The 22,719-nt window shown below is 40.1% G+C and overlaps 1 protein-coding gene across 3 annotated transcripts in view; it reads right to left on the reverse strand.

Annotated features, from left to right (window-relative positions):
• Nucleotides 1-22,719, reverse strand: part of LOC140539374 (glucocorticoid receptor-like) — a 59,774-nt gene that overhangs the window by 20,646 nt on the left and 16,409 nt on the right. For all 3 annotated transcript variants that reach the window (XM_072662080.1, XM_072662078.1, XM_072662079.1), the window contains one exon: nt 451-617. In XM_072662080.1, the coding sequence (XP_072518181.1) occupies nt 451-617 (167 nt within the window). The remainder of the gene's footprint in view (nt 1-450; nt 618-22,719) is intronic.

Raw genomic sequence — 22,719 nt, forward strand, 5'->3', positions numbered from 1 at the left:
ATTAGAAGAGTGTGATTTTTCCTTTCATACTAATTATATTAAATAGCAAAAAAAAAATATAGGTAATTAAATTGGACACATTGCCATGACAATGCTGAAACAATATACTGCGCAGCCCTAATTTGATGCCTTTTAGAAATGTTAACTCTTCACAGTAACCTATATGTTGACCAGGGGTGCCCAAACTTCTGCATGCCACTGTAATGTTCAAGATAAGCTAATGCTTTATTTTTTATTTACTTATTTTTTTTTAAATGAGTAAAACTGCTAATGGGCAGCTGGATTCAGTTTCTGACATAGTTTATAGTATTAGTAAAAGTGTAATAACAGAAAACAGCAAGTTTAAAATTAGTTGCATGCCTCATTCCCTAGCATTCAGTGAGCTTTAGCCTAGTCAGTGGAGCAGATATCTGACAGTGTGGGTTTTCGACAGGACTACAGTATGCTCACCTTCCACAGCCCTTTTGAAGAAGACCTTGCAGCTGCCGCAGGTAAGGACACCATAGTGGCACCCCGATGCCTCATCTGAACACACCAGGCAGATCTTGTGAGTTGGCCCACCAGGACGGGGTGGTCCAGACGGGCTGGAACTGCTGGGGTCCGGCCTCGGAACAGAACTGAAAGGAAACAAAAACATCCAAACATCTTGAATTTCATGAATAACTGGAAAGAAGTGTCATGTTTTTTACAGTTTTTTACAGTACAGTATTACAGCCCAGCTCATTAAGATTTGGGTAGACAAGAAGTAATCAAGGTGTGACTGAAGTGTAAATAGCAGGATTAATTCTGAAGTGAACAGACCTGTACGTTCAGCTCAGAATCAGCTAAATACGGCAAAGCGGTGCTTCATGGCATAGATTAACAATGACCCAAAAAACACTGCAAAAGCAAGCCAAGAGCTTCTTGTGCCAAAGAAATTTATATATATATATTTTATTTTTTTTATTTTTTTATTTTTTTCTCCAATGGCTGGGTTTCTTTCCAATGGCTGAGTCACTTTACAAACCCACAAACAAGCATCTCAAGAGATACCCATGGGTTTCAAACCTCAGGCAGTAGTTGACGCCAAAGAATTTGCATCAAAGTTTTCCAATTACTTCTTATATTTATAATGATTTTAGTTTTTCCAATAACTTTGAAGCCTGACTACACAATAATTAGATACAATTCCTTAATGGTTAATGCAATGTTTCTGTTAACCCACTTGAATCTAAGCCCCATTTTGATTGCACCACCACAGTGGATTTTAAACTGAGCAAACTCCAAAGGGTCAAAACACTCACGGACCTTGCTGTATCATTTACTGCAGAAGGTGTCAGTATAAGCCTCTACAGGCAACTTATTACTATTGTCAGCATGATGCAACATGAAGCTACTTAAGGCAAAGCACGATCGACAGCTGCACAACCCCATTTTGCGCTCAATACGCAACTCAACCTGTGCCAAACAACCACTCTGATGTTCCTTTGTGGCAAGTACAGTACCAGACACACAGTCGTGTGATGTGTACTGTTCAGCTTGTGGCATTGCTGACCTCAAGTGCCTTGCATTGACAGCCATATTTAGCCCCATCTAAAGGCACGTATTAAGCCAATCTATCATCGGGCTGACAGGATATTTAAAGCAGAGAAAGATAAAGATTTTCACCACATCACAGCAGTAATCCCCACCCAACTGCCTAAAATACCACAACAAGGGGAGATAATGGTTTCAGGATAAGGATATTCTCGCACCTGAAGCTCCGTTTTGGCCCTTGTTAGTAAAGAATGTTTATGTTTGACACAAGCCGCAAAGGTAGGTCGAACAACTCTGACCTAAATTCAGGTCCGAAGCAGTCTGGAATGGTCAGAGGAAAGATGACACTGTTTATGAAAGGGGACGGCAAGCTGGACGCTGGCAGACAGCCAAGCCGGATTCGCTTTTGTAACTATGCCTGGAATTCTGGCCAAGCTCACGGCAATGCAAATCATTTCACTCACCCCGCCCCCCCCACTCACACCCCACCTCACCGCAACCCTATCTGACTTTCAAACGTCTTTCAATGCCGAGAACACGTCTTTGTTATGGCGAGCATGGAAGTAGAAACAGATTGAAATAGATTGAGTTGTTGCTAATTCCAGTTCAGCGTGTCATTCAGAGGAAATGTCAGCTAACATTAGTGTGGGGTGTGGCGGCGGCGCCGCTGCGTTTCTGAAGTAAATTCCGAAATAAGACGCAGGTGACTTCTTTTAGAATTGTACTGTTATCACTGATGCAGAGCAAGGTGACACAAAGGAGGTCCAGCTAAAGGATGCTATTTAGGCCACATGTAAATCTTTATCTAGGGACCTCTACTGTATTAGACAGTGAGCAGTTTACAGCCTCTTACAATTACATAACCACAGATTCTGACCACTTGCACACAGCCAGCTGCAAATCAATCCACGGCGCCAGTGTTTCCCTATTCCTCTCCCTGTAAACCATGCAACCACGTATTTGTGTTCGCTACGTACTGCGCTCATATGTTGCTTGATCCAAACTTCAGTCTCTTGTAGCTTATTTGAACAAAGAACTGAAAGTACTGAAAGTATCAAAGTGCCAAACTGCACTACCGGAAAAGAACTGCACTTTCAGTTCTTTTTGGTACCTCTATTATCCAAGCAATAGTTCCACTGAAAAAAACTCGTCCGGCCTAATTGAGCATTAGAACATCACTGTGTATTGGTGATAAAAGCAGTATAGGAGTAGTGCAGCAGCGTTGCATGGTACTGATGGAAATCTGAGCAGTACCTGCTCTATTTAAGGCCTGTTCATAAAGGACTTGTGATGTATCTCAATGCACTGCTCTCTTACTGTCGCTGGCTGTTTGTTTGGGTTTTTTGTTTGTTTTTTTTTTTTGTTTTTTTTTAACAGGCAACATCAGTAAAAGCTGATCAATATATTAATATGCTAATGAGCTAAAAGTATTCCAGAGATAATCCAGAGATTAAATCTCCAGGGAATTAAGTTGCTGTGCTAAAATAGCTTAAGAGCTCCACCCTGTTTGCTTTACCCTTAAGTGTATAATACAAGACAGGACAGGACAACCATATTCACCATTTGTGTTGGACACAGATGGAATTTGGCCTCTGCCTTTAACCCATCCGTGCAGTGAACACACAAACAAGCAAACACACACACACACACACACACACACACACACAGTGACTGGGAGCACACATGCCCTGAGTGGTGGGCAGCCTTGTTTGTAGGGCCTAGCTCAAGGGCCCAACAGTGGCCTTGAGCCTAGGTATCAAATCATCAACCCTGTCTTCAATAGCCTGGTGTTCTAACTGCTAAGCCACCACTGTCCAGCAAAATAACAGGAGAGTGCACACACAGTGTCTCCCACTACCAGCAAATCGACATTCCCGCAACTACAGAAAATGCAAGAGTAAGCACAAGTCAAGAGCCTTGCTCTGGGTGAACCATCTTTGTGATCATGGGTCACCCCAGCCAGTTAAGTATGGCAGCAGTGTTATTATTAATAATAATAATAATAATAATAATAATAATAATAATAATAAAAAATGAGAAAGAGGAACAACCAGGAAGAATTGTAAAATACCATGTACTGTGATACCGTAAAACCCTGATATTGTCTGAAATGGCTATCACATTGAGAAAAATCACATAACGTTGCAACCCTAGCTTCAAGAAGAAACCATTCCAGAGAAGATCATTAAATCAGCATTGGCTTCTTGCTTCTTACCAAGCTTGTTGAGGTGGTCTATTTGCGTAATAGTGTTGAAATTGCTAATGGAACATGTGAAAAGCAGGTGAAAAGCACTGTGGTGGTTCATATTACACCAACAGGTAAAGATAATCTTTGTTCATGAATGAGCACACATCACAGTAATCCCAGTCTGGTAGAGCATTAAGTACATTTTGCATATATTATGGCAGCTTAAAAAAATCATCATCCATCAACACCATTAAAGTCCCAATAGGGTTGGGAATTGACAGGACTTAAATGTGAATATTCAAAGCTAAAGGTGAGAAACTTGCATAGAGTTGGCAAAAAAATATACTGAAGAATAATCTTGACTAAAATAATTATATGATTATATGATATATGTGATGTGCACACATGGCACATTACACACTGGAAGGGCTATTGAGACCACACCCCCTGCAGCACTGTTCATTTCTCCAGCACATGTCCAGATGATTTCTAGAAACCCAACATTCACCACTACTGAAAGCACACATTTCTTGATTTTTTCTTGATTAATCATTTATTTATCTATCTACCATTTTGAAGACAATTAGAACGGTCTTTTGATTCTTTCTGAACTTTGAACTTTCAAAGACGTTCAAAGAAAGAATTAAGCATTTATAAAGTTCTGCTTGCAACTAACTGCGTCAGTTATTATTTGTATTGTTATGCCTTTATGTCTGCTGTTGCCAGACAAAAACACCACACAGTACACTAATAGTGTATATTATAGGTCCTTTAAATTATCCAGTATTTCCTATTAATTCCAATTAATAGGAAAGTTTGCATTTAGGAATATTCCCATTCCCAAATTCCTGAGCTAAAGTTCCCATGGAAAGTTACAGGTAATTTGCTGGAACATATCAGAACATTTTCCACCCTTTGCAACCTTCAACCTTTACATTAACATTAATAATCGATATTTGCAGCTGTCTGATACTAATAACCCACAAACCCTACAAAACAGTTTCCACGTGTACTTCTCTAAATATTTTGGTGTGATTATTTGTAAAAAAAAAAAAAAAAGTGCTGCACTGGTACAAACAGTGCAGGCACCTAGACGTCCACAGATAACGTGGCATAAGCTGCCAGCATGTTGAACTTGCAACATTTGTTTGCTTTCCACTGCAGGTCTTGGGGTTTGGTTTAGGCTCTGAGCAGTAGATGGTGTGGAAATGTGTCATGCTGTACACATGGGCGCACACACACACACAGAATGCAGTTCAGAGACCTCTGCTCTCAGTTTCCATTTTGCCACCTACACGTAAATGCTGCCAGCAGTGTACAGCTCACCTACACATGACCTACACTTTGTATGAGCTGGTAAAACACTAATCAGAGAAGCATAGAAGCAGAATGGAGTCTGATTTTAGCTAGTCAGGTAGTTTAGCACCACCACTATTCACTAATACACTTTCTTTCTCTCAATTACACACACACACACACACACACACACACACACACACACACACACACACACACACACAGGTCCTTTTAATTCCTCCAGTGCATGAAATGGCACGTCTCAATAAGTGAGAATATCAACACATCACAAGCAATCAATCCCTACAGAATCTGCACAGAGAAGCCCATTAATATCACCCACCATTTCAACCTGACACCTGATCTATGAGCTTTCTTGATCCTCTTGCGCTTGACCTTTTGTCAAAACTTTTAATTACCAAGCACTTTCGCAAACAGCCTGCTATGGGTGCACACATAGTTTGCATTACATTAACGTAAACTATTAGATCAGATGACTAGCCGGTTCAACAGTTTTCCCCAGGCAGCAACTGAGGAAGCTAAGCTGTTGAACCAGGATGTTTGAGAGGCGCATACAACACCCCCCCCCCCACCCTCTTCCCACAACCCCCCTCCTCCTGATCACCACAGCTAACTAGTTAAAGCCACAGGCTCTTACATGAGCTCACCTCTCAGTTTTGCCTTGCAAGAACAACCTCTCAGGACACAGTTCCGCTCCTCAGCTATTAACTGCAAGCTAGAAGAAAGAGTGACTTGTGTTCTGGAGAGATCTCTGATGAAAGCACTTCAAACTCAACATTAGCATAATATGTAGGCTAAAGCACAGAGTGGGAATTCTCAACAGTGGGCGTACTACTGAAACAAGGTCATGTGAACCACAGTGGCTGCATACACTGAACTTTAAGGCAGCACTCATGTTGTTAGAAACACAATGCCCCCCTACCCGTCCATGTCTCAGTGTTGAGTCAGACGGTGCTTTTGACTTAATTTAACTGCGTTGGCCTACTCTCAGAGACATGGTCTTATTAACCAAACCAAAACAATTCTATACATTTTACATGACAACACTGGCAACCTTCAGCTGCAGATGATTAGAACATGGATAGAGGGAGTTTTAGAGAAGCCTGTCTTATTAAAACCTCAGTCATTAAGTTTGGTTTTATCTTAATGATTGAAGTGAGTGGAATCACCATGACAAGATCTAAAAAGGTTCTCTGAGGCCTTCAGAAAGAAGAGTGTAGATGCAGAGGAGTCTGGAAAATGACATTTAGAAATCAGCTGTTCCACTGTCCACTAAATAATCTACAAGTAAAACAACTGCCAAGACGGCCAGGTCAGGCTGTCCTAGCAAGTTCAGCCCACAGTTCAGCAGACCACAACCGCAGTCTCAAACAAAAACATGTCATCACTTGATCTGAAAACAGCTCTTGCCACAGTTGATGTCAATATCCATCAGAGACCAAACAAGTTTGATTGTCATGGGAGATGCGCAAGGAGGAAACCCATGCTGCCCCCCCCCCTTCTCAGGTTCTCAGCTTGCCTGAGAACATCTAGATCGACACCAGAACATCTGCAACAATCTGCTTTAGACAAACGAATCCAAAATTGAATTATTTGGACACAGTGACAGAGGACATATTTGGCAAGAACCAAACACAGCTTTTAAACACAAGAACTTCATACCAACTGTGAATAATGGAGGGGGAAATAACATTGTTTGCAGCAGAAGCCAAAACCTTACACAGCTGAAATAATTCTGCTTGGAGGAATGCATGATGACTGGTACAGACTGGTAGATCATGATAGGAAACATCTAATTAATTCAGCCAAAGGAAGTTCCAGCTAATGGGGGGGGGGGAAGGACACCCTATATACACCCTAAGTGATTGATTTTCATTACACATTTCAGTTTTATGTGTTATGGAGATTACATTACCTCCATCTATCAGTACTGTTACAACAAATGTTTGAATGTAAGACACATGTCTTTTTGTCACCACTGAGAGTAAAAAAACTAAAAACTAGTTTGGTTGGTGCAACCTATTCTGGTTTAGCAATGTGTAAACACTTGCAGTGGCATGCAAAAGGTTTGCCACTCTGTGAATGGTTAAGTGAGAAAGATGCCCTAATTTACAAAATGCATAAAGTTAAATATGACTTGTCTGGTCACTGTGGATGGTCATGACTTTGCTTTAAAAGTGAAAGGAAAAAAAAACTAATCTGGATTCACATGATAAAAAGAAAGTAGTTTCTTCTTGAACTTTAAGCATTTTGGAAATCAGATCATCTTCTACTTACTAAGCTATTTACAGTAGCAGAACGTTTTACCAGAAGTGCCCGAACTCTTGCATGCCACTGTACATCAGGGGGGAAGACCTGAGGGCCTGCTGTAGTACTCAAACTAAACCAGGTTAACTAGTTGTTGAGCTGTTTCTGGGACACCCCCTCTGACTAACACTGTGAATATTCTGTTTGAACTTATGTACAGCTGGAGCAACTTGCCACTAGTGTTTCCCAACCTCTCTGGGCCACTTTTTTTTTCCAACCTAATCACTTCTACATGAATCAACATATTGCATTGGCTCAAACTAGTTTTCCACTTGTACTGGCAATAACGGTGTTGATGGATTTTTAGAACTTTTGGATTAATGTGGATAGGAGGTACACATTTGAATGCATTTGCATGTGTATTTCTTTCCAATTGAAAGGATTCTTGAATTGAACACAGAAACTCCAGGACCAGGACTGAGATTCCTTGCTGCAGCCAGTGCTTGCAGTTTGGGCAACTACAGCGTGTCAGGAAAACGCAACCAAAAAAGGCAACATAAAAAAAAAAAGTCAATCCTGATATATTTACAGCCTGTAATTCGCAGTCTCCTCTCGTCTGCAGATGCTTCTGGATAAAGAGCAGGGCTGCGACATCCCCTGAAGGAAGATCTTAGGTTATTCAGCTCAATGTTTGCCTGAAACGTGCTCTCATGGGTCTTCTTACTGTGAGAGCACATCAGGGCTGCTCTTCCCTCCAGCTGCCAAGCCCTGCCCTTTCCCTCTCTCGCTCTCCCTCTCTTTTTTCCCCCCCCTCCCTCGGCCATTCCCTCGCTCCCTTATGCTCAACCCCCTCTCTCAACAGAACGGAGGTGGTTATATAATACTCACATTACGGCTGGGCCTGCGCTCGCAAACTCCTGGGTTCAACCAATGGCGTCCTGCTACACGCATGCAGAATAAAAGGAGGTCACGCAGATCATGGGATTATCCGATTCATCTACCCAGAGACAGCCAGACATACACATGTGAGAAACCCCGCCCTCCCACACACACACCCCTCCAACAACCCCCCCAGTACTGTCATGGTAGTCTGAGGACTTCATAGTCGCTGTTGCAGAAACTGTTGTAATTTAAAAGCCAGCCTTGTTCTCTCACTCATGTGATTTTAACACACAGCGTAGTGTGTGTGAACAAGTGTGTGGCCTAGGGACAGGATAAGGCAAAAATAACCATGATGATATTTACTACTACTAGGAGTTTCATTTGATTTCTGAAATTTTCCATCACCATCCAGGAGTCAAAACGTTGTTGGGTTTTTGGGGGTTGGTCTAAGAGCAAATCCAAAAACAAACATCCAGTTCCTCCTATGCCGACGACTGTGTTTATGTCCATTCTCTCTGGCCTATAAAGGATGATTAGCGAAACACCATAGGCCAGTTTCTCATTACCACCACTTTCCACAAAGGCTGCCAATGAACCACTGATCTTTCATTGAGGTGGAAAAAAAAGACGTCAGTCTCGCATTTGGTCTAAATATGGCCGATTAGTCTTTCTTTAGGCACAAACTGGCATAGAACACAATGGTGCTTCTTACCTTGAACAATCTGATTAGTGCCACGTTTCTAATTGGCAAGAGTACATCATCTATAGTGTATAAAAGAGCTGCAACACCATTCCAACACCATTCACTCAGTGTAGGTTTAATGCTCTCAAATTAAAGATACATTTCAGCCGACTATCCCTTATATCCCTCAGCTTCAAACCAGTGTGATGAAGTACAGATCCAAACAACACAATGTCATTGTAAGTTCAAGTCAGAGACTCACTTTCTCAACTAAAGGCGGCCCCACTAGTGACATCTTGTCTTCCTAAGCCATGGCCACGACTTAGGATCTCGTTCCCACGCCGTACTTAGTCGTCAAGACTTGATTATGATTAAGACTTTATGTAGGATGTCATCAGAGGGGTGCCACCCAGCTTGGAAGAGAAAAAAAAATCTGCATATCATAGTTAAATGCTCACAGCCACAGCATTTTTTACACCAAATGAGGTAAAATATGTTCAACTAAAAAGATACAGTTGGTAATGAACAGGTCTGGATTTTAAAATGTGATATGCTGGTGAAAGTTAAAATGTAAAACTTGTACAACCACATTTTTGGCCAATCGAAGAATACAACAAATTCCCAAGGGCATTAGCAAACTTGGTGTGAAAACAGCAGTCAAAAAGCCAAGATTCCAGAAATGAAGATCAGCTTTGCCGGTGCACAATGTGTCATAATGATAATGGACCCCCCCCCCCCAAAGAGTGCAAAATGTAAGAGCTCAAACACATTACTGCTGTTGCATTCTATATTAAACTCCCACACTAGAACAATAAGTTAAGGCTGTATTATTACAATATGCAAATATTCCAGATAATATCAAGTTGACCGTGTGACATTTTGCTTTTTTAACTTCCAGTTCAAGTATTTTCTTTCCCCACAGTTAGATGCTCTAGTGAGATGAACAGTTCTCTGCAAATAACATTTATGAAAAGAATACTTTGAATAACTCTTGAATATTCACAAAACTACTTTTCATGAGAAAGCTTCAGGAGATTCAGTCTAAATGTAGGCTTTCAAATTAGGGTGTGTAATGCCAAGAGACGTGACATCATTTAATTCCAGGGATACTTCAAAGTACTGCACGCACAGAGATTTCAGTCGAATCTTATTCAATAGGCTTATTTATTACAGGGAAATGGCCTCTATGACTCCTGAAGATGACTGTCCAAAAATAGTTCCTTGCCACAAAGCACTTCTTTGTAGAAAGACAAATAGGATCACCTACAAATGCTGTATATTGTTAGGTTACATTTAAAACAGTGTTGCTGAATTTAGTGATAATGAATTTAACAATATACCTCTTTTACATACTGGTCAAAAAAAAAAAGACAAGCATAAAAATTTAAGCCACTTTGACAAGAATAAGATTTTGATGGCTAAATGACCAGGTCATAGCATCTCCACAACTTTAGGGAGGTCTTATTGGGTTTCCCAGTAAGCAATGGTCACTACCTTCTAAAAGTGGCCCAAAAACAACCATCTTGAGGAGCCTTGAATCATGAGCACCTAAGGCTCACTTATGTGATCCATGGATGCCCCGCCTCACAGCTTACAGGACCTGAAGGATCTGCTGCTAACATCTTGGTGCCAGATACCCATAAACGCCTTCAGAGGTCTTGTAGAGTCCATACCTCGAATGGTCAGATCTGCTGTGGCAGCACAAGGGGGGCCCTCTACTCAGTATCAGGCAAGTGGCGCTAATGTTCTGGCTGATCTGTGTCTAATCTTTGGGCTTACTAGTTTTTACAACACTTCTCCACTTCACCACCAGTACAGCAGGCATACCTCCAACTCCTGATTGTATGTACAGTAGTTAGACTGTAACTGTGAGAATGTAAGGTTTTAAATCAAAATCAGACTTTTTTTTTGTTTTAAATGTCAGATTGCAGAGACTCAGAACCATGATTCATTTCTCGTTTCACCTGTGTCAAACGCAGGGCTTGTCAGCACACATCCAGAGGTCAGCCTGATCTTTGTGCATAGGTTAGTGTGTATCTGTGTGGGCATGCAGTTTGCCTAGCTTATTAATTCTATTTAGGACCCAGCGGCAATGTGTAGCAACTAGGTTTCATTTTCACAAATCTGTCAATCACAATCTGGAGGAGGGCTAGCAACCCCAAGCTCATATATATATATATATATATGATTTTATTTTACAACAATCAGCCATAAGATTAAAACCACTGACAAGTGAAGTAAATAACATCTCATAAGGACTTGGGCCAAATCTCATTATTATGGCACCTGTCAAAAGGTGGGAAATATAAATAAACATACAAAAGGCAGCAACTGAGCAGTTCGTCTCTCAAAGTTAATGTGTTGGAGGCAGAAAAAAATGGGCAGGTGTAAGGACTTCATGATGTATATGTGATGATGCTGCATTAACAAGATTTAAAAAATACTGTACAATATAAACACAAACATACAAACAATAATAATAATAATAATAATAATAATAATAACAACAATAATAATAATGTCAAAACCACGCTGAGTGATTGGGAGGTGGCATCACTCTAAAAAATAAGGCATCACTGGCATGAACTCTAATTCAAATATGTTTTAGATTCCCTAACCAGATTCTTTTAAAATGTTTTATTCAATATTTTTGCTTAATATTTTGTTCAATATTTAGTAAATATAAGACCACTCTTTGAAAAGTGAGTGCACTAAATGCAAAAATAATCAAATCTCATTAACCCCTTAAACAGCCAAGTGCTGATAAACTGCTATTACCAAAGAATAGCCCCAGCAGTTTCTACAGACGTCCCTGTAGTTACTAAGTAATACACCTTAGTGTGTAATAAGCTTTGGAGTGTTATGGGGTTTAAAAAGGGTGACATAAAAACTTCATGCCTACACAAAAGAATGTTTAAAAGCAAAGAGATTGACTACTAATGTAGTACCTTGGGCATAACATTTTAAAATTAGCTCCCAGTCAAGAACCTAACAGGTAATTAAAACATCACAGACCTATCATGACTGTTATAACTTACGAAACAGTGTACTTACATCCCAATAAAATTCAGAGCAAATTACTGATTGTCATGTCACTAGATACAAAAAATAAAAAATCTAAGCAAATTTATAAAACAATTAGGTTGGCTTGCTCACTAGAGGCTCAAACCTGCACCTGTGTAAAGCTGCACTTTGACAAAGGCCATTGTTAAACGCTCCACAAAATAAACTATAATAATAATAATAATAACGCTCAAAGAAAAGTTACGATGGTGGAGCTGAAGTGCTAAACGGCAACCGGCAAAGCCCTCTCAACAAAGCAGCTTCAGCTTCCATTTTAGAAAACTGATAGTGGAATGAATATCTACAGCAAGGCATGAAGCAGCGTGTGGAAGGAGGCCAAGGACAGAGTGACCGAGTCGACACTGCCTCAGACTAGCTCACTGAGCAGTAGCGCTTATTGGGACCGCAAAGCTTAATATGAGCAGAGGGGCAAGGCATGACCGAAGCCATATGCAATAATGGATCTCCTCGACGAAAATCAATCACTGACATTTGCAAGACATTTCTGACGTGCTGAGTCACTGCGGCTCGCAGCGAAGTAACTTGACTAAAAGTAAATGTTCAAACGGTGTTCCTTTTCACAGCCACAGGGCACCAATAAAAGATTTCATGGCTAGTTCAGAGCGAACCCAATTCAATTACTGTCCGACATGTCCTCAGCGCTAAAGCAGACAAATGGCGAAGGGACTGGCGAACATTGTGCCATTTCCCTCTTTCTTTTATGCGATTACCCTTCATTTAACACATTACAGCTGTAGGAAGCCTGATGGAGACACACTGCTTATTGTATGTGGCAACAGATTAAAGTAGCTTAGGTCAGTCTTCCCCTGATCATCCTTCTGCATGGTCAGGGCCTCTAGGTCTAGTGCATCACTGGTATATAAAAAAAGGAAAATTAATTAGCTCTGCTGGCCTGTTAATCTTCACCAAGGAAATGTGTCAGCAGCAAAGAAAATAAAAAGAACGATTATGGACTGGACAATATGTACCTGAGCTAGCCTAAGCACAGTTTGAAAAAAAATAAAATGAACATGCTCTACTTAACTGGTGAAAAATAAACAGTGGATGGTGAAGAAATAATTTTCTGTTCCACAGGAAGACAGACAGACAACATTCTGACACACAAAAAAAAAGAAAAGAAAAATTAAGACTCTTGCAGGAACCCCAAGCAGAACTAAAAACTGCAGGAGGTAGTTTGCTTTGAGAAATCTCAGACTGCCTGGATTCCCATACATGCCTGAACGGAAAAGGATGCAATCTAAAGATTCTTGGGTATCAGCCATGGCTAAATTAAGCACACCCAGTGGGGAGCAGCAGGTTAGTGACAAATATATGCTCCACTTCCTATAAGATGTCTGGCCAGAGTCTCATTGGTCTTCACAACTGAAATGTGGTCAGGAGGATGCAGAAGGGGACCTTGTTAAATTTGCTGAGGTGGATTTTACCATGCTGCATATGATGAACACTAGTTGTTTTGGCAGTTCTGGTCAAAATAACAACAACAACAACTGTGAAGCTTAAAAGCTTCACCTCATTCAACATCTGGTCAAAGAAAAACCCACAAAACTGTTGTATTCAGCTGTGTGTGAGTGTTTGTCATCAGTAAAACGAACACATGTGAAGAACAGGAGAGATGCCACATAGCCACCTGGCATGGCCTCAGGAAGCACAGTAAATTGCAGGAAGTCCATGTCCTTAGCTGCCCTGCCAGCTAAAAGGCAGAGAGACTGGAAGTAGTTACACACCTGTAATCAGCCTGGGTTTTTAAAGACCTTAGGTTTTTAGAGCTCATATACCGCGAACGCTATCTTTCACCACATTTCCAATGAATCATTTAGGAGTTTAGATGTAAACACACTCATTCGGAGTAGCTTAATATGAGAAACTCATTTCTTTACAGTGGTTGTGAATGGAACAGGGGTCTTGATGTCTACAACTGTCTCTATATGCCATTTTATTTAGTATCCAAAACCACCACCTTCACTTCACTTCACTTCACTTTCCTGAGTAAATGTAACGTGTACAATGGTAAAATGATTTGAAAATGAATAAACAGTAAATGACAGGGGGACTTTATTGTGGACTATTCTGCTATACAAAGCTTGTATAGAAGAAGTTGTAGTTGTAGTCGTGGGCCGTTAATCCTGTGTAATCGGAACCAGTAAGAATCGGAATTGGATTTTGTTTGCTAGCATAATGCTAGCGCCCTAAATGACAGCCTAATAGAGCAGTACGATTACTTACAACAGTTTTGGGATTTCAGGAGTGTAAGACATACATGTAACACACCTTTTGTTTTGAATGTTGACTTGTAAATGCTGTCAAAGCCTACATTTCTAGTAGAGGGACTGACTGCAAACAAGCAGTCATACATGCTCTACTGTGCTTTGCTTTAGCTTAAAAAAAAAACCAAAAAGCTGAAGTTAGCTTTCCGTTAACATCTGCTTCTTCTGGACCAGTTAGAGTCCGCTATGTACAGTGAGTCCAAGAAGTATTTGATCCCTTGCTGATTTTCTTCGTTGGCCCACTAATAAAGACATGATCATTCTATACTTTTAATGGTAGATGTATTCTTACATGGAGAGACAGAATATTAAAAAGAAAATCCAGAAAATAAATCTAAGGAATATATATTAATTGATTTGTATTTCATGGAGTGAAATAAGTATTTGATCCCTTAGTATTCATTAGCAGTTCTGGCTTTTACAGACCAGTTAGACACTCCCAATCAACTTGTTACCTGACCTGAAGCCACCTGTTCTCACTAATCACTTGTGTGAAAAACACCTGTCCACAGAATCAGACAGATCACACAGATTTCAAGTCTCCAACATGGGTAAAACCAAAGAGCTGTCACAGGACCTCAGAGTCAGAATTGTTGACCTTCACAAAGCTGGAATGGGCTACAAAAAGATTAGTAAGGTGTTGGATGTGAAAGTAACAACTATTGGTGCAATTATCAGAAAGTTTAAAGAGTATAACATGACAATCAACAGACCTCGGCCCGGTGCTCCAAAGAAGATTTCGCCTCGTGGGGTGGCAATGATGCTGAGAACAGTCAGAAATCGTCCTGCAACCACTCGGCAGGAGTTAGCAAATGACCTGAAGGCAGCTGGGACCACAGTTTGCAAGGAAACAATTGGCAACACTTTGCGCAACAATGGATTCACATCCTGCAGTGCCCGAAAGGTACCCCTGCTGAAGAGAGCACATGTGGAGGCGCGCCTCAAGTATGCCAATGATCATTTGAAAGATGAACCAAGTTATTGGGAGAAGGTTTTGTGGTCAGACGAGACCAAAATTGAACTTTTTGGCCTCAACTCCACCCGCCATGTGTGGAGGAAGAAAAATGCTGCCTATGACCCCAAGAACACTGTGCCCACCGTCAAGCATGGAGGTGGAAGCATAATGTTTTGGGGGTGTTTCTCTGCCAAGGGTACAGGGCTACTTCACCGCATCACTGGGAAGATGGATGGAGCCATGTACCGCACAATCCTGAGGGACAACCTCCTCCCCTCTGCCAGGGATCTGAAAATGGGCCGTGGTTGGGTCTTCCAACATGATAACGACCCTAAACATACAGCAAAGGCAACAAAGGATTGGCTCAAGAAAAATCACATTAAGGTCATGGAGTGGCCCAGCCAGTCGCCAGACCTCAATCCGATCGAAAATCTATGGAGGGAGCTGAAGGTCAGAGTTGCCAAGCGACAGCCCACCAACCTTCATGATTTAGAGAGGATCTGCAAAGAAGAGTGGGCCAAAATTCCCCCTGGTGTGTGTGCTAAACTTGTGGTTAACTACAACAAACGTCTCACCGCTGTGCTTGCAAACAAAGGCTTTGCCACTAAGTATTGAGTGTGTTTGGCAAGAGGGATCAAATACTTATTTTCCTCATTGAAATACAAATTAATTAAAATATATTCTTTAAAATTATATTCTGGATTTTTGTCTTGATATTCTGTCTCTCCATGTTAGAATATATCTACCATTAAAAGTGCAGAAGGATAGTGTCTTTATTAGTGGGCAAACAAAGAAAATCAGCAAGGGATCAAATACTTCTTGGACTCACTGTATCTACTGCACCATTTAAGGAGGAATGGAAAATTTGGAATAAGAAGCCTTCAGAAGAAGCTTATCTGTGGAAATGTATACTTCTCAGAACACTGTCTGAAAGGCAACACGCTTGTGTGTGCATGTCCGTTACAACTGTGTTTTATATTAGTGGGTTCACTTAGTTGCAAAAAGTGAACTTCGGGGGAAAACAATCTATTCATTATGTTATTATTAATCTTTGTTGTCGATTACCAAAAAAGAAAAAAAAGAAAAAAAGGTTTGATAAGCAAATGATAACTGGTGATGGGCCACCTAGCAGGCCAACTGCAAACAAATCAAAATCAGCCCTAAAACTCTGAACACCTAGCAGAAGGCCAGATTCATAAATCTCTGCGATAACCAAAGCATGTAGCATGGGAAACAAGTCTCATTCATTAGGACACCACTCTCTCTCCTTGCTAGTGTGGTATTTTTACACGAAGCCCTCAGTGAAAGTCAAAATCCACATGTTAATCAGCTAATGCATATAAATGACCAATGCTCAGTGTCCATCTCGCACAACCAAAAAACATCAGCGCACCAGAAACTAAGAAAAGATGTACTGATCAGAAAAAAAAAAACTAAATCAACTGGTCACAATCAATGTAATCTCAAAAAAGGGGAATAAAGGATCTCAAATGTCAGTGTCCCACTGCTTGACACAAACTGTATGGATACAGAAATGTAAGGTTTTGATGGCTTAAATTCTTTTTATAAAATCATGAGAGTAGCAAAACTGTATCGGTGTACTCAACACTGACCGACACGGAGTGTGTGCATTTGTCTGTGTATTGATGACGTACCTGTGTGACCAAACATGTTTAACAGCATTAAAGCAAAGATGTTCTGTTATAACTTGATAATGGCATATGCAGACTCCGCGGAATGGTTGTTAGCAACAGATACAGTGGCAAGCGCTATAACACACCAGTCATACACTCCTACCAGCTCAACCGTGTAACTTGCAGCTTACTTTTTTAATAATTTAATAATCTGAGGATGCTTCAAATCTCCACCAATTACAAACTGATTAAAGGGGCAGGTCTGAACCTTTACTTACCAGATACCATTTTGTTTTGTTTTGTTTTTTTCAGATATCAGGAGGACAGGGGGGTTAAAGTAGAGATATCAAATTCAGGATTCATATGCCCTTCAGAATGCTTCAGTCAGTCATACTAATCTTACTAGCAACAAATGAAAGCAATGGCTGCCTTTTTTTGACATTGTAATGGTTTTCTCTTCCGCAATATACAATGCAACATTAATAATGCACTCTGTGTATCCAAAATTGGGAGTAATAAAAACGATACTAGTAGATCTAACCTGACTGGTAGATCAGTCATGGAAAATTTAAAAAGTGTGAATTTTCCTTTCGTATTAAGCAGCAAAAAAGCCCCCCCCCCCTTTAATTAAATTCATCTTACATGACCTTGCACATCCTGCAGTGTGACTATTGCGCATGCCTACATTGCGATGACTATGCAAAAACAGCATGTTCAGCCCTAGTTTTAACCAGCACTGAACACCAAAACCAACCAAAAATGAATTAGGCTGATGCACAGACCTTATTGAAAGAAAGTAGTCGACATAAAACATCAACATACCAATAAGTTGTTTTTTTACTGTGGCGTTTTAAAGTAACTGGAAGCTTAATAGTCAGGAAGGTCAGTACTGTATTTTAAGATACCATACTATACACATAGTCATTTTAAATAAAGATGGCCACCAAACAAAATAAATGAATCCAGAACGTCACATTATATAAACTTTTCCCTAAAAACAAAGTGTCTTTGGTTTTTTGAAGTGAGGTTTTTTGATTGTTAACAACATTAGCGTGTATGGTCAAACTATTCCTATAATATTTCATTCACACAATAATGCATAACCCCACAAGCTGAGTTACGGTTCGATTTTAAAAACTGATAATTAAACGGCCTAACAAGGCAAACCAGGCCTTTTAGTACCACTTCCCACAGACACAATGGTAATTTGGGCTGCAAATGATTAATGAGTTTAATTAAAAGGTATGAGGCAGCAATTATAACACCCACACCTTCTGGGCTCTGCCTCCTAACTATTCGAAAAACGTTTTGTGCCATAGATGGGACATATGGGTCAGCTGTGAAGGTAGAAGAGGAAGTGGAAAAGAGGTCAGCTGAAGATGGCAGAGGAGCTGCAACCTGCTTTACATCCACCCACTAAACCTAGCTCAAAAGGCATGCAATGGAGGCGGGATAGTACGTGCAGAGCGTGCGAAAAGACAGAAAAAATATGAGTTCTGACATCAGAGAGATGTGCCCAAAGATGGCAGTACTTTCCAAGCCAAAACAATAGTTTGGGGTGATTTCAAGGAAATATGGTGTTGTAATGGATGACAATCAAAGATGCTAAATTCAATTCAATTCCATTTCCCCCAACCAATCCAGAACTCTTCTTTCTGGAAGCTTGTAGACACAAACAGTAGGCTTTCCATAGCCTTCTTAAAGTTCTAATAACCAAAAGTGGATGCGAGGGCTTTTGTAACATTGATTCTTTATGAATTCTATTTATTTATATACAAACTACATTCAAGTATAAATAAATAGATTACAAACACCTAAAATAATAGAGGGGAAACACTGCCAACACCCAGCATGACGGGCTTGTTAATAGGTTAAAGAGATCTTAAACTAATTTTTTAAAAAAGTTCAAATAATACATGATTACAATTGATTGCATTACTTAAATTGAGTTTCATTTGATATATCCAGCAATGTTTGGGTAGAAAAATATGGATGCCACCACACAAAAACTGCTGATCTGGCATGATCCCAATAAGGTAATGAACATGCTTGATTGTAATCCCTCTGCCCAACACTCTCAGCCTGATAAACAGCAGAACTGAACACAAAAGTGCAATCAAATACAGCACAAAAGAGTGATGCTCTACACAATATGCAAATGATGCTGTAGATATCAAACATGCTCACAAAATATTATGATGCTGGATGTGCATTCAGGGTACATGTATACTGAATGCTGGCACAGCCAGTTGGACGAAAACAGAAAGAGATTTAAATTACACGGGAAAAGGAGAAGCACACTTTACTCATACAATTATCTAATCAGCCAATTATGTGACAGCAGTGCTATAATATATAAAATCATGCGGCTTCAGGTACTATTTCCATTAGCTATCAGAATGGGGGAAATTGTGATTCAAATCAGGCTAGTTTGGCCATTACTAAAAATGCAGATCTCACAGGATTTTCAGCACAACAGACTTTACTCAGAATGGTTAAAAAAATGTGAAAAACTGTTTAGGAGACGGATGTGAAGGGGGTCAATGGAAAATATACAGACTGGTTTAAGCTGACAGAATGGCTACTCTGTACAATTATGGTGAGCAGAAAAGCATCTTAAAATGCACAACACATCAAAACCTTTAGATGGATGAGCTAAAACTGCAGAGGACCACGTCCGGTTTCACCTCTGAACAGAGCCAAGAACAGAAATCTGAGGCTGCAGTGGACACAGGCTTACCAAAATTGGAAGGTTTAAGACTGATCTTAAAAAAATAACCTATGTGAGGACTGTTGCTGACCATGCACGTCCCTTCATGACCACAATTTGCCCATCCCCCAATGATTACTTCCAACATGATCATGCTAAAATCTCTGGTTCCATGACCACTGACAGTTTTTCAGTGGCCTTTCCAGTCACTGGATTGGAGTCCAGTAGAACATGGTTGGGATGAGGTATAATTGCAGGAACTAGGGCTGAAATGATTTATGGAGAAACCAGAGTAACTTGATTATTCTACATACAGCTAGTTTTGTTTCACGTGGACAACCTTTACTGCAGCACAACGGGCTTGCACTGTGGAGAGAGAAGATAGTGAGGGGCAAAAGGAAGAGAGTTTGGGTTTGGGAAACAAAGTTTCATTTCAAGCTTAAAACAAAACTGAAAACTTAGCAGTTATGCAGTTTGGCTGTAGTAAAGTAGAAAGCACAGCAGAAAGCATCCAGTATATACATTCAGTCCACAGAGCGGACCAGTCACAAAATATTGTTTAAGTTAGCATTTACTATAAATCAGTGCGATTGCTAGTTGAGATGATGGCTAAGTAGTGCATGTATGTTCGTTATGGCTATATTTAGAGCTTGTTAAGAAAGTAAATCAACGTGATGACTAGTTATTATGACCCTAAATTAGCTAAGCTTTGCTCAAAAAACACAGAAAATGAAATGGTGCAGTCAATTTGAGAAAGTCTGAGCTACATTTATGTTATCTTTCTGATCACAATCAGACTAGAACATACACCCCTTCCACACACACACACACACACACACACACACACACACACACACACACACACACACACAAAAACACAAAAACACACACCCCTACTCTCCTCACAGTGGTCCATAGAATTCCCCAGAAAGCAAAATATCAGGTGGTGTAAGTAGCAACTGAGGCCTAAAATGCACCAACCCAATACAGCAAGTATGTTCAGATAAGACAGGTCAGCAAGGGTAGGACAAGACTATAAAAAAATTATATACAATAACCAGCAGGCCTCGTTTACTTACAGTATGATATTTTGGCCTTATAATCAAATTGTCAGTACATTACAGCATTATATTCACATCCTTCAATTGATTTTTAAAAGCTGTTAGTTTTAAGAGACTATATATTTACCATATATTTATTATTGCTCTTTAATCTAATATAATAATAAAATGTCTCATCAGATTACTCAAATAACTGATGGAAGAATTCAGTAGACTTCTCGATTGATAGCTGCTGCCCTAAAAGGAAGCATTCTAAAATCCTGATGCAATAGACTGGCTGAGTGCATGACAAAATGTATGTCATTTATTGGCCATTGGAGCGTTATTCCTTATTCATGTGCCCACAAGAGCAAGATTAACCTAATTAGAAAGAAAACATGAGTTTAATGAGTTTAGTGAGGTGTGCTAGATGAGAAAAAGCAGCAAAAAAAAGGAATGACCCTGGTGATCACGGATTTGTGTGTTTGTTTGGAGTATTAGGAAAATAGGTTTCTAACAGGCCCAAGCACAATTATTTTGACCCAAATCAAGCTGAAATAATAGGTTAAGCTTCTCTGGAAAAGATGGATCAGCAGAACAATTTGGCAGTAGCCAACAAGACGCCTTTATTATGAGCCTGGGTCACACTGCCTATTTAAGATTACTGTAATTATTTCAGTAATTTAAGAATTAGTGAAACTATCGCAATAACCTTTGCCAAACAATGTGACAAGTTCAAATACCACACAATCACACAAGTCTGTAAGCTCTCCAATATCTATATCAATATATTTTCATCAATGTTTTCTCTAATGCTCATCACCCTCAGTATCCTTCCACAGCTCAGGTCTCCCATATCACAAGCTAGCTTTGGAATGCTCTGCCTGGGACATATTGTGGGACAGTTGTATACCTAATCATGCTGATTGGCTTGCACTCTGAATCAACAGGGGAAGAGTGACTATGCCATGCTCTCCAGCATGGGCATCCTGGCCACCCATGCCTATGACATCAGTAGGAATCAGCAGTTGAAATATTTTGAGCTACTTAGAAGGAGGAATCAATGCATGAATCTGTTTGCTTCAAGATCAGCGCTGACCAGGCATCACTGTTGCCTGGCCTTCAGACTGGCTCGAACACCACAGAGCCACATGCATGTGCCTGCAAAACCTCACCGGCATGCCCCACTCTTCCCCCTGATAAGACTGATCCCTGCACAGACTCCTTCTAAAGCCATTACCACTAACACATGCTAATTATATTATTCATGTTTTAATAGACTCATACCCTGAGAAGCCTTCTAACATTAAGCACTGGTTTTCAATGGTTACATCTCCGAGGACGTCGGTTTAATTACAGCCTCACTTCTAGTTCATTTTCCATCATTACTGTACAACCATTAGGAATTTATTCATTTCTTCATGCTTTTGTTGGGATATATGCTGTGTTCTGGTGTCGACCAGAAGACGATGGGTTCCACTTTTGACTCTAGGCTCCTGACTCCTCTCAAGGTTTCTTCCTCTTGCTCTGGACGAGTTTTTCCTCAACATTTGTCATAAATAAACTTGAACTGACAAGAAGCACACGTGTTTTAACACAACAACAAAGCTGGATGATAACTGGATACGAACCTAGTACAGGACAATAACAGTCAATAATGTGCTTTCTTATGAAGAGGTCTGGAAATACCTGATCACACATATAGGCATAGGCATTCACAATATGCAGCTGATTTTAAAACTATCCAAACTCTCCCATTCCTAACACACTGATTTTTACTCACAATTTGCTGTTATCTGTTTAATTTAATAAGGCTAATTTCACCCTCTGTAATAAGACATGCAGTCTGTCAGTGTTCTTAAAGCACTGATGATATAATAACAGTACAATCTAATATAAATCACAATAACAATAGATCAGAATATGATCAAATAGTCATATTATCCACCCCTGTGCTAACATTTACATTTTATTGCTTAACACACTACAGATTAATTTACCTCAGGGGGGGACTATACCACACCAGGTGGAACAAACTGTACCTTGCCCTACTGTCTGTTTGACATAAACGAAAAAAACCTAGCTTTATCCATTTGGCTGTTTTTTGGTTGTCTTGTACCTGTTGTACTAAATCATAACATCCAAATCTACCCGTGGTTTCTGTGTACCGTTAACACCCCTGAACCAGGTGTTTTCCAAGC

Source organism: Salminus brasiliensis, chromosome 18, assembly GCF_030463535.1.
Source record: "Salminus brasiliensis chromosome 18, fSalBra1.hap2, whole genome shotgun sequence".
In the NCBI taxonomy this organism is placed as follows: Eukaryota; Metazoa; Chordata; class Actinopteri; order Characiformes; family Bryconidae; genus Salminus; species Salminus brasiliensis.